The following is a 13,018-nucleotide window of genomic DNA, read 5'->3' on the forward strand; positions in this document are numbered from 1 at the left end:
ATTGTTTTCTTAATCTATATGTAAATCTTAAAAATAATTTTTTCTATTACAATAGATTGATTATGTGTGTAAATGAAGTAAGATATTTTATTTAAAAATAAGTCTCCTCATAATCAAGGATACATCATGAATGATGCTACATGCTAACTAACTACTTTTACTCTCAAACAAATTTGATTGTAAAATTTGTAATTTGAGTTTTCTTAAAGAAAAAAAGTTTGTAATTGAAGCAAATAATTTATTTTATTTAGGATTTCATTTTTATTTGTCTAGTTTTTTCGTTTTAAGGGGGATAAAAAAAACACAGCAGTCAAGAATTGGATGGCAGAATAGTAAATTTAAGTGACAATTGACTCGGTGACTTGGGAAAAAATTGCGAAACCCAAAGTCACGCAAGACTTGGCACCTTGCTTCGAGATTCCTCAATGACTCCGAAATTTCTTTGCCTTTCCTGATTAAATCTCGTGTCTTTCCGAGTACCCATTTCGTGATTTCTTTTTAAAAATCTACTCTTTTGTTGAATCTGTAATTAGTATTGACGATCTGAAGTCAAAGCTCGAGTCTTTTATCTTTGTTGTTGCTGGTGTGTTTTTTTTTTTTGGTTTGGTTTCAATCCTTGTTGCAGCAGACTTGAAGATTGTAAAGGAAGCACCTTTTTTGCAGAGCGTAAGTGGGTTTTAGAGTTTAAGTTGTTTAGTATAGAATTTGAGAGTTTGGTTCAGTTATTTTTAGTAGTTGTTCTGATGGCAAATCTTTGGAAGAAGCAGAAACTGAAAGATACGGGTTTGTGTCGTTTAGGGATTCTATTTGCAGTTACAGTCTCTGTAGTTTTGATGTTTGTGTCTGTACCACGAACTGCTTTGAATAGGACTCCCATTGACCATGATGATTTGGATGATGTGGACAAAGATTTGGAAGGTAAGCTTAATGCTTCGTTACTAGAAGTAGCAAGAGGTAATGGAATGTCTCTTAGGTTGCATAGAAGGAACCATTTTACGCCGAGGAATATGGATCTGTATCCGGATTTGGCGAAAGACCGTGTGGTTATTGTCTTGTATGTGCACAATCGGGCTCAGTACTTTCGAGTAACTGTGGAAAGTTTGTCAAAGGTTAAAGGAATTAGTGAGACGTTGTTGATTGTTAGCCATGATGGTTACTTTGAAGAGATGAATAAGATTGTGGAAGGTATTAAGTTTTGTCAGGTGAAACAGATATTTTCGCCGTATTCGCCTCATATATATCGAAATAGTTTCCCCAGTGTGACCCCAAATGACTGTATAAACAAGGGTGATGAGGTGAAGACACATTGTGATGGCAATCCTGATCAGTATGGGAATCACCGGTCTCCAAAGATCGTGTCTTTGAAGCATCACTGGTGGTGGATGATGAACACGGTTTGGGATGGGTTGGAGGAGACTAAAAGCCATGAGGGTCATATCCTTTTCATTGAGGAAGATCATTTTCTTTTTCCTAATGCCTACCGTAACATACAGACTCTCACGAGGCTGAAACCTGCTAAATGTCCTGACTGCTTTGCTGCTAATTTAGCACCTTCTGATGTGAAGTCAAGAGGAGAAGGGCTTGAAAGTTTGGTTGCAGAGAGAATGGGTAATGTTGGTTATTCTTTTAATAGAAGTGTGTGGGAGAATATACACCAGAAGGCAAGAGAGTTTTGTTACTTTGATGATTACAATTGGGATATAACGATGTGGGCAACTGTTTTCCCCTCGTTTGGTTCCCCTGTTTACACGTTGCGAGGACCTAGGACCAGTGCTGTCCACTTTGGAAAATGTGGGTTGCATCAAGGTAAAGGAGATCAGGGTGACTGCATCGATAATGGGGTGGTAAACATTGAAGTTAAGGAAACAGATAAAGTTGTAAACATAAAAGAAGAATGGGGAGTTCGGGTGTATAAGCATCAACCGGGTTATAAAGCTGGTTTCAAAGGTTGGGGAGGTTGGGGAGATGAAAGGGACCGACATTTATGTTTGGATTTTGCCGCTATGTATCGTTCCAGCAGCAGCAGTGAATCTCCATGAAGCCTTTAGAGACTTCTAAGTAAATTTGGTAATATAATCAGTAACTTTTTTTTGAGGGGTTTCTTTCTTATGTGCTTTGTGAATCGATATTGGCCTCAGGTTTGGCGTTGTATTTTTTGATTGTTATGTCTTGTTTGTATCACCTTAAGTATTTCACTTTCCATACGAGCTTCTGCCGCTTTATTTACCTAAGCTACTTTTGGAACTCGTCCGTCACCAGATGATAGGGATTTACGCAGTCTTAAGATATGCTCCACCAATCTGTTCAAGTAGGGTATTGATTTGGGAAAGCATATGATGAAACTACTCAGAGAGTGTTATGGTTATTTTCTTACATTTTTCAAATTCATCAACCAAAGGCAAAACAAATAGCAACTGGAATGAAAATTTCACTAAAAAATAATATAAAAACTAAAAATAATAGCAACTGGTTCAATGTTCACATGAGTATGACATATTTCGTCAAAGTGTAACAGAAACAATATGCGCTAAATCATATTTATATGGCCCAGTGATTGTATACACAATGTCACACCACTCAAGCGTCCCCCAAATATCCTCTTGGTGTCTGTCAAGAGCAATTACCGCACACCAAACCAATTTGTTGTGACTAGACACATTCTCTTCCCACAAAACCGCCAACTTTACACCATAATCCGTGACTCTGGCAACAGCATAACGGTCATCCCACAACCTAAACAGTTTTTCCAAACCTTTCGAACCCTTTAAATAGGTCCAACAGTTTTCTTCCGGGTCGTACCATTTGATCATCCCATGACTACAACTATATAACACGTTCTCTATCACACAATAAGATGTTGGGCAAAACCATCCCCTCCTCATAGCTTAGCCTCCGGCTCTCCATCTACCTTTATTCAGCTTGTAAGTCACAACAAGTCTCTCAATACACTTCACGTAGACACTTCCATCATACCCTACGCTTTGATACCTAATACCGCTACGTATTTTCTGGCCAGGACTTGACGACTCAAACTCCCAAGTTTGATGCATCGTATCGAATACCTCCATCCAGTTAGTTGCATCGAGATTTTTGCAGCCTCCGGTCACATATATTTTTCCATCAAGGACGCAAACAGAAGGGGACTCTCGTGCCACCCGCATGCTTGGGGCCTCACGCCATGTGTGGGAACGACAGTCCATGACCATGACTCTAGAAGATGCATTGTTATCCTTTGTGAATCCACCAATGGCATAGATATCAGAACCAACCCTTGCGTTATCTGACTGGTACGTAGAAGGAGAATTGGGAGATGTAATTGGGACCAAAACATTCTTGGAGCTATTTGGTCTCCCGCAGAGACTGAACCATCGTTGTTGTTTGCTCGTATGGAATCTTAAGCACACGTAGAGACAACTCTCTGTGCAGCCTAAGAGGATTCGTGTTTGGTAAAGCTCAGTTGAAGCAAGGAGGGAGCGGAATCTACTGGAAACTAAGGAGAGAGTGTGGTAGTATAATCTCGGAACACGGGCTATGCAGTTTAATATCAAATCATTAGGAAGCATCATCAACGTCATTGACTCTTCTCTATTCATGGTTGTGCATCGCCTTTTACTCACTAAGGGTTTTATGGTTGCAGTTTTATTTGGAGAGCACACTTTATCTAAAACTTCTTTCACTTGACACACTTTTTGCTATTAGAGCACTTTTTGCATCATATTTTCTACTATTTATTAATTTTATGACTATTATACTCTTACTAAAAGCAACAAAAAAATACAAATATTTTTATCTCATTTCTCATTTTTCTCTCTCTTCATTTTTTGTTTTTTCTCTTATTTTCCTTCTCTCTTTTTCATTGCATATTTTTTTTTATTATTATTCTCTATATCCTAAATTTTAGATCATAAACCATAATCATAAATTTAATTTCATAGCAATTTTAACAAATGCAGCCAAGTCTGAAGGTATTTTACTAATAAACATGAAACTGAAGAAATTTTGACTCCTTGTATTAGATTTTTTATAAATTTCCAAATTCATTGATGTTGTTCTTAATTGATAAAGAAGGATTTGAGAATTATATCACTGGTTTTTGTGTAGAAACACTTGGAAAAACAGAAAGATTAAAACTCTCTAACCAAGTGTTAACTAGAATTGTCCACTTTTTTCTATTCTTCACTTTTTTTCTTTATCTTTTTCTTTTCTTGTTTATCTCTTTCTCTCTTTGTAATCATTTTATTTAATTATTATGACATATATTTTCAATTTTGTTTTTATGATTCATTATAATTTTATTTTTTCTACATTTTAAGATCCATTTTACTATATTTAAAAATGAATAATTGTATTACATATTATCCAATTATAGTTGAATATTTGTAAATTATTATGTGGATACTTATTTGTGGATACTTTTGTATGGATACGTTTTTGTGAATATTTTTTTTGTGGATATTTTTTTTGTAGATACATAAGAATGCCTAATTAACATAATAATGCATTATTAATGCATTGTTTCCAATAAGAATGTTTCTCTAATGGTGTCCATTATGTATTGTTTATGTGGACAACATTTTTTACAAAATTGGTGTCCATTAATTTGTATGGAGCAGATTGTATTTGTATCTTAAAAACTAGGTTTGTATAATGAAAATTTGATGCCATCATGTGGATGAGGTTCTATGGATACTGATTAGTTATACATTATCTATTTATATTTGAATAATTGTTCGCTATTATGTGGATGGTTAACATATCTAGATGAATACTTATGGATGATCAGAGAAAAATATATGAATACCTAATTATCCAATTATAGTTGAATATATGTTGACTGTTACGTGGATGCTAAAAATGTCTTATTATGTGGATACTTATTTGTGGATATTAATGTCTTATTTGTGGATACTTATTCTAAAATCAAATCCACATGGATGATGAGTTATACACGTCCACTAAAAACTACTTGTGTATTGGTGAAAAATCGTTGTTAACTATCAAACAATTTTAACCTCATCATATCTCCTAAAAAACTAAGCATGAGACTGTTCATTATATCCTATCTTAAACCCAAAATCCTAAACCTCTAAACCCTAAACCCTAAACCCTAAATCGTAAACCCTAAACCCTAAACCCTAAACCCTAAACCCTAACACCTAAATCTTAAACTTTAGACCTTAACCTTAGATCATAAACCATAATCATAAATTTAATTTCATAGAAATTTTAACCTCATCATATCTCCTAAAAAACTAAGCATGAGACCGTTCATTATATCCTATCTTAAACCCAAAATCCTAAACCTCTAAACCCTAAACCCTAAACCCTAAACCCTAAACCCTAAACCCTAAACCCTAAACCCTAACACCTAAATCTTAAACTTTAGATCTTAACCTTAGATCATAAACCATAATCATAAATTTAATTTCATAGAAACTTTAACAAATGTAGTCAAATATGAAGATCTTTTACTATAAAACATGAAATTGACCTACCCCAACCTGTAAACCCTGAACCTTAAATTAGGCCAAATTTTTGACTTCTTGCATTACATTCTTTATAAATTTCCAAATTCATTGATGTTGTTCGCTATTATTTGGATGGTTAACATGCATAGATGGATACTTATTTTGGATGACCAGAGAAAAAAAACATATGAATACCTAATTAGTTAAACAACTTGTGGTTTAGTAAAGTAGTCATGGTAAACTATCAAACGATTTTAATCTTTCATGTCCATAAAATCAAGTCCACATGAACACTAAATTATACACATCCACTAAAAACTACTTGTGTTTTGGTGAATTAGTCATTGTTAACTACCAAACAATTTTAACCTCATCATATCCCCTAAAAACCTAAGCATGAAACCGTTCATTATATCCTATACTAAACTCTAAACCCTAAATCTCTAAGCCCTAAACCCTAAAACTCTAACCCCTAAACCCTAAACCCTAAATCCTAAATTTTAGATCATAAACCATAATCATAAATTTAATTTCATAGTAATTATAACAAATGTAGTCAAATCTGAAGATTTTTTACTAGAAAACATAAAACTGATAATCAATAACATATGAAAAAGATTTGATGGATGATATTATATATATTGAACATGAAACTAAATAATCATAAACATATAAGCATCTGGATTTGATTTTGTAGATGATAAATATATCAAAATACAAAATTTTAAAAAGATATAAATGTGGCTAAGGAATATATATATATATATATATTGTTATCCACTACTCAAGATTATTCAAACACATATATCAAAGACAGGGAGTAAGATAAACAAATAAAATAAAAATTATTTGGAAATAGAGAGAGAGTTAGAGAGGATGAGAAAGAAAGATAAAAGAAAAAAAAATAAAGTAAAAAATAAAAAATAAAAGAAAGATGTGTGTTGAGAAATAATGTGTTTGGAGAGAGAGTTAGAGGGTAAGAAAGTAAAACACTATAAGAAAAATGTGTGGTGGTCTAAAAGTGTGTTAGAATGCAATTTTTTTTATAGAAAAGTGTGTTAAAATGCAAATATTCTATTATATAACAAAAGGAAGATAAATTTGAAAGGATATTTACTTATTTTTTTCCTTGATACCGGCAAGAAAAAAATAAACTCTAACTTTTCTTCTTATCTTTTTCGTGTAAATATCATGACTACGTTCTTATATGGACAGTTTTCGAAAATATCATATTTTTAAACTTTGCTCAATAAAAAAATACTATAATATTCTTTAAAAAGTCACTAAAATTTTAGTTATTCAAAAATACTATTAAATAAAAATTAAACTTTCAATTTTCTAAATTTGTATTATCTTATACATTTTCGAGAAAATATAAATATTTACAAGAGCTCAGTATATGTTAATGAATGGTATTTTTTTGTTATTGTGAAGGTCGTCAGTATTTAAAATTTATGGAAATTAAATGTTCGTTCTACAATTGTTGTCACTCAAATTAATTTGAATAAAAATGTTCAATATATTGGCCGCCCCTATTATTAACTAGTCGTATTACCAACCTATGAGCTTATGAGGAGCCGAAGCGATTTGTATTCCTCTAGTGCTAGACTGCTAGTAATATTTAAGTCACTGTTAGTGTAAAAAATTAACTCTAAATACTTTAGACTTGACCATTTTGATGCATATTGTACTCGAGTCTGTACGTTTTCTCCTATTTGGTTACTTGACCATTTTTTGTTGTTTGCTGTTCAAAGTTCGAACTCTTGAAAGATTCGAGTTCATAGTGTTATCTTAAATAAGTTTGTATTCTGGTTTTGCTGCTTGAAAGTGTGAATTTTTTGTTTTTTCGATAACCAAAGTCTGGTTATGTGCCACTCAAATTCTAGGGTTTAACCAGATCTCTCTTCATTTTCAGGTAGTTTAAATTTTTAGGAGACTTCGTCAACATTCAATGGAAAAGCCATATGAGAAGAAGATCACTTGGACGATTAAGAATTTCTCCTCTTTGCAATCTGAGAAAATTAACTCTGATCATTTTGTTGTTGGTGGCTGCAAATGGTACTCAAGAACCTTTTTTGTTTGTTTAACAATATTTATAAAAAGGTTTCTAATGTTTACGTTGTCTTTTGCTTTCTTTGGTTTGGGTTTTTGCTTGCAGGCGTCTTCGGGTATATCCCAAGGGAACAGAAGGATATAATAACTATTTGTCTCTATTTCTGGAAGTTGCTGATTCTGAATCTTTGCCTTCTGGATGGAGAAGACATGCCAAATTTCGCCTAGTTGTTGTCAATCAACTTTCTAATGAATTATCCAAAGTGGATGGTGATTATAACTGCGCTAGCTACTCTAAGAGTTAACAAATAGAAAGTTCATATTTCATGATTTTACTTGTCATGGGACATGTGATGCTACGAGATTCTTTTCATGTGTTTTGACTTTGAGTTCTATGTTTTACTATTATTTTACAGAAGCACAAATGTTGTTTGATCAAAAAGATCCCATCTTAGGGTACCCAGATATGCTTTCCCCGACAAACTTCTTGACAAAAATGGTGGGTTTCTTGGGAATGGAGAAGTCAAGGTTGTTGCCGAGGTCGATGTTCTTGAAGTTATTGGCAAATCAGATTTGTTAGAGGAAACTTCATTTGTTATAGACGTCAATGGATTTCAAGTACTTCCTCCTCTGGTAATATTAACATATTTATTTTTAACTTCATGGAAAAAAAAAAGTACAAATCTTAAGAGTCTCTAACTAGAGTTTAGTTTTTTGATACATATACAAGCTGCATATATGTTTTTACTTTATATCCATATATGACTTGCAGGTAAAATCTGTGGGTAGTTTGTTTAAAAGCCACCCAGACATTGCATCAAGATTCCGTCCAAAGAACCCACATCTGAGAACAACATACATAAATGTCCTACTAGGTCTGACTGAGATTTTGTGCCAATCTCCAGAGAAACTATCCACTGCTGATCTTTCCGCGTATTCTACGCTACGATATGTGACACAAGCGGGGTTTAAACTGGACTGGTTAGAGAAGAAACTGAAAGAGGCTGGTCAGAATAGGCTGCAAGAAATTAAGGAAGAATTGAAGGGTTTGAAAGAGAAGTGTGCAGAGATGGAAGCTCTGGTGGAGTTCTTAAGATGATGATGTTTAATGACTAGGCAGTTTAAGAACTTGGATCTGATCGTGATCGGTATTCTAAGTCGGTTTTTTTTTTGTTTTTTTTGTCTTAGTTTTGAAACATTCAAACATTAAGAGACAAATAGACTTGTTTTGATTGTTGAGGTTTTGCTATGTGTTAAGTTTTGAGATATCTATAGCTTTGATTACACACGCTCACACTTACAAAGAGAAGATAAGAATCATACACTCGGATCAACATAGATCTAAGCAACGATTACATAGATCAACATTGATCTCTCTACAAGCACATCGCTTGGTTAGAAGCTCATCGCTTCATTCACAATCTTCAACAATAAGCATAATCCAGAAGATGAGCTTTCAAGGCTCTTTTAAACTCTTTCTGCAACGGCAAAGCCTCTCTCTCTTTCCGAGTCTTTCCTTCACTCTTTGCTCTGCTCCACCTCATCAGCTTGTTTCTTCTTCTTTTAAGTAGTACGATGATGAATCGTATCACTATGTTACATTTATTACTGGAGAAGACAAAATTCTTTAACTTTAAACACATATGACAACACTTGTTCTTGGGAATGAAGAAAAACATATCATATAAACGTTCTTAAACTATAGGGTCTTTTTTGTTATTTTGGTAATGCATGTTACTGTTTTAAAAATAATTTATGGCAAGACAAATGCCTTTTTTGCAAATTCGTTTTTAGACTTCATATCTTTTATTAACCCTAGAACCCTAGAAGTAATCGGAACCGAAGTGTTTCGCATTCTCTAGTCTTCCTATTCATAATCCAAACTTGAAAGCCGTTAAGGTTGTGGCTTAACTATTTCAATTCATCATCCTTGTCTCTTTCTTCGACATCACCCTAAGAGGTAAATAAAGTATTTTTTACTTCCTTGACTATCTTCGGTTTCTCAAACGTAGTAAACTAGTAAAGAACAGAAATCTTCTTAGAATGTTGTTCAATAGTGCAACCTTAGTTAATCTTTATTTTGCAACCTTGGAAGCCGTTTAAGCTTTGGCCAAACTGTTTTAGTACATCGTCTCCAACCCTGTCTATTTCTTCCTACCTCACGCTGAGAGAGTTAAATTTTTTTCAATCGTTCTAGTTTTTTTTTTTTTTTTTTTTTTTCCCATTTTCTTGACTATGTTCAGTTTCTCTAACGTGGTAGATTTGTAAAGAAAAACAAAAGCTGTTTAGAATATGTTCCATATATAGCGGAATCTATATTTTGGTTTTGTTTGACTTTTCAATTTACAAAAATTGTGTATAGCAGCTAGGAGTCATCAAAAGATCAATGGAGGTCAAAATTGATACGACGATTACTTGGGTGATTAAAAATTTCTCTTCTTTGCAATCCGAATCACTTTATTCTGATAATTTCGTTGCTGGTGGCTGCAAATGGTAAGAAGATAATCAACTATTATAATAATGTTTGCTGCCAGCCGTAGAATTTAGGTTTATTAACAATGCTGGAGGCCACAAAGTTGTTCATCCATTTATCTGTACAAAGATGTATACATAAACATAGAAGCCCTAAGAGAATATTCTAGACTTGATGGGCAAGATACAATATGATAAGAAAATATAACATTAGTCTAGATATTTACACAATAATTAACCCCATAATATTTAGCCGATTGTTTTTGTTTGGTTTTCGTTTGCAGGCGTCTCTGGGCCTTTCCCAAAGGGAATAAGAGGGCTAATCATTTTTCTTTGTATCTAAATGTTCGTGATAAAGAATCTTTGCCTATTGGATGGAGAAGACACGCTAAATTTTCTCTAACTGTAGTAAATAAATACTCAGAAAAACTCTCCCGGCTAAGAGGTTATTGGACTCTATGCTTGTTAGTTGTTACTTTTGTGCTTCTGTGTTGAGTTGTGAGCATTAAGTCAGAAATGTAATTAATGTGATGAAACATGGTTTTTGATTTTGTAGAGACTCATCACTGGTTCGAACATAAAGCTCCTGATTGGGGGTTTCCAGAAATGATTTCCCTCACCGAACTTAATGCCAAAGAGGGATTTCTGGTGAAAGGAGATCTCACAGTTGTTGCCGAGATAGAGGTTCTTGAAGTTGTTGGAAAATTAGATGTATCAGAGGAATCTTCATCCGTAATGGAAACCATAGATGTCAATGGGTTTTATGTTCTTCCTTCACAGGTAACAAATTATGAAAAGTACAACAGTAAGTGTCTTGATATGCTGTGGTTTTACTTTTATATACCTTTTCCACATGCAGGTAGACTCTGTGAAGCGTTTGTTTGAAATACACCTAGATCTTGCATCCAAATTTCGTCCAAAGAATCCACACCTGAAGACTGCGTACATGAATTTCCTCCTGAGCTTAACAGAAACGCTGTGTCAATCTACTCAAGAACTCTCCAATGAAGATCTCTCTGACGCAGGCGCTTCTCTGGCATATTTGAAAAAAGCAGGGTTTAAGTTAGATTGGTTGGAGAAGAAACTTGATGAAATAAAGGAAAAGAAGAAGAAAGAAGAGGCCTGTTTGGCCCGGCTGCAAGAAATAAACGAACAGCTTACGCCATTGAAGCAGAAGTGCTTAGATCTAGAAGCTCAGATAGATAAGGAGAAGGAAGAGTTGTTAGCTGCAAGAGCTCCTCTATGACAATGTTGTCTGATGACTTGATAGTTCTTGTGCGCTTGGATTTAGGTTCTGCTAAGATTTCTGATTTCTTTGCTTGTGTTTTGATGCTCAAAAATACTTTTTTTAATATCGTTGTTTCTTTTGAAATTAAATTATTTGTAACGGATCGGAGACCTAATACAAGGAAATCAATTTTTTTTTTTTTTTTTGTACAAGGGGAAATCAAATTTTTCACTAAAAATAAAAATCAAAACGAATGGAGTTATATATGATTAATCTCTTTATTTGAGACCTAATTGAGTTTGTAACTTAAGTATTTAATTAAAGTTACTGCCCAATTAAATGAGTCAAAGATTTATTTTTAGTTATTTTTTACATACGTTTTCTACATAATTTACCTTATTAAATATGCAAGGATATTTGCAACCCGTATTGTGTATCATAATTCTTTAGCATGGTTTGAAACAAAATTCATATGAAACAAATATTTACATTAAAGTTACGTTCTATAATGAATCAAGGGATATATAGGTGGGCCATCTGGATTTCTTGGTACTACTAGTGCATGATAGATACGTAAGGAACGATTCTTAGGGATAAATCATAATTAATACTTGAAAGTATCTTAGAAAACCTTCACAATTTGTTTTTGAAAAAATTGCCAAATTACAATACTTGTAAAAGAATTTAGGTAATTGATAATGATGTGTCCTATCTATATATACATTTTTTGAGACATTTATGAAATAAATCTTGAAGTTGGTACTTATTTACAAGCATGCCATTGGCATTAAATATTTTTAATTTTAATTTATAAAATAAAATTTAAAACTAAGATTTTGTGCATAACAAAAATTCCTAAAATATTTCTTTAGTCAATCAACAATTAATTACAATATCTTATTAAATATTTGTTTTGTAAAATTCCTAAATATTTCCTAAAATCTTTACAATATTTAATGCTAACAACAAAAATGTATGAGCAAAACCCAAATACATCAATACATATTTGTCCGTTTTATCTGCAAAAAAAAAGGAAAAATAAAAAGAATTATCATATTTCATAACTTATTTCTGAATCATATGTAAACAATTCTAAAATTAAGATATTTTGAAGATAATGTATACTTGATTAGCAAGATTTTTGGTACTATATTTTGTTTGTATTTTTGGTTATTTGGATTTTGAAAAACGTGCATGTTGTACTTAAGCAAAGAAAAAAAATTGTGTTTGGATATCTAGCGGGATGGGTTTGGGTATTAATATAAATTGAAAATTATTTCATTGACTGTTTTTTTTTTTTTTTTGGTAGAAGAGAGGAGACAAAGTCTCCTATAATTTATTAAAAAAAGAAACTAATTACATTCGAACACGACGTGGATACTCAGTTCCAGTCTCATCCGCTAGCAGCTCAGAACACGACGTGGATACTCAGTTCCAGTCTCATCCGCTAAGAATATCCGGACAAACATCGAATAATTTAAAACCCAACGGTAAAGAAAAGGCATAGTTGGCTAAGCCGTCCGCAAGACGGTTAGCTTCCCTATATATATGAGTAATACGGACCAGCCAGTCCCTAGAAATGAAGCCATAGCACAAACGTACTAGGAAGGACAAGGGATGAGAATCACTTATCCCTGTCGTGAGAAAACTAACAACCATCTCTGAGTCCACCTCCAACTCCACACAACGCATATTACATTCCCAAGCCATACAAAGTCCATAATACACGCCCCACAATTCTGCTAACACCGCCGAACAGATCCCGATGTTAAAAGCAAAACCCCCGCGCCAAACACCA

The 13,018-nt window shown here is 33.4% G+C and overlaps 2 protein-coding genes and 2 pseudogenes across 2 annotated transcripts; 3 read left to right on the plus strand and 1 right to left on the minus strand.

Annotated features, from left to right (window-relative positions):
* Positions 1 to 272: 272 nt before the first annotated feature.
* LOC104766544 (alpha-1,6-mannosyl-glycoprotein 2-beta-N-acetylglucosaminyltransferase) lies at positions 273 to 2,231 on the plus strand. Its single transcript, XM_010490456.3, has one exon. The coding sequence runs from the start codon at positions 744 to 746 to the stop codon at positions 2,037 to 2,039; it is 1,296 nt and encodes a 431-aa protein (XP_010488758.1). The 5' UTR covers positions 273 to 743; the 3' UTR covers positions 2,040 to 2,231.
* Positions 2,232 to 2,501: 270 nt separating this feature from the next.
* Positions 2,502 to 3,566, minus strand: LOC104767903 (F-box/kelch-repeat protein At4g23580 pseudogene; annotated as a pseudogene).
* A 3,853-nt stretch (positions 3,567 to 7,419) lies between these two features.
* Positions 7,420 to 8,619, plus strand: LOC104767904 (MATH domain and coiled-coil domain-containing protein At1g31390-like; annotated as a pseudogene).
* A 1,287-nt stretch (positions 8,620 to 9,906) lies between these two features.
* Positions 9,907 to 11,369, plus strand: LOC104767905 (MATH domain and coiled-coil domain-containing protein At2g05410-like). Its single transcript, XM_010491869.2, has 4 exons — positions 9,907 to 10,013; positions 10,277 to 10,437; positions 10,549 to 10,772; positions 10,852 to 11,369. Exons 1-4 carry the CDS (start codon positions 9,907 to 9,909, stop codon positions 11,236 to 11,238), a joined length of 879 nt encoding a protein of 292 aa, XP_010490171.1. The 3' UTR covers positions 11,239 to 11,369.
* Positions 11,370 to 13,018: the final 1,649 nt, after the last annotated feature.

This window comes from Camelina sativa, chromosome 19 (assembly GCF_030686135.1).
Source record: "Camelina sativa cultivar CO46 ecotype springtype chromosome 19, ASM3068613v1".
Taxonomy (NCBI): domain Eukaryota; kingdom Viridiplantae; phylum Streptophyta; class Magnoliopsida; order Brassicales; family Brassicaceae; genus Camelina; species Camelina sativa.

Excerpts from the sequence above, each read along its gene's own strand:
- LOC104767905 (XM_010491869.2), top strand. The coding sequence starts at position 9,907 with ATGGAGGTCAAAATTGATACGACGATTACTTGGGTGATTAAAAATTTC. Across the intron at positions 10,014-10,276 it reads GTTGCTGGTGGCTGCAAATG|GCGTCTCTGGGCCTTTCCCA; the intron begins GTAAGAAGATAA and ends TTTCGTTTGCAG. Across the intron at positions 10,773-10,851 it reads TTTATGTTCTTCCTTCACAG|GTAGACTCTGTGAAGCGTTT; the intron begins GTAACAAATTAT and ends TTCCACATGCAG.
- LOC104766544 (XM_010490456.3), top strand. The coding sequence starts at position 744 with ATGGCAAATCTTTGGAAGAAGCAGAAACTGAAAGATACGGGTTTGTGT.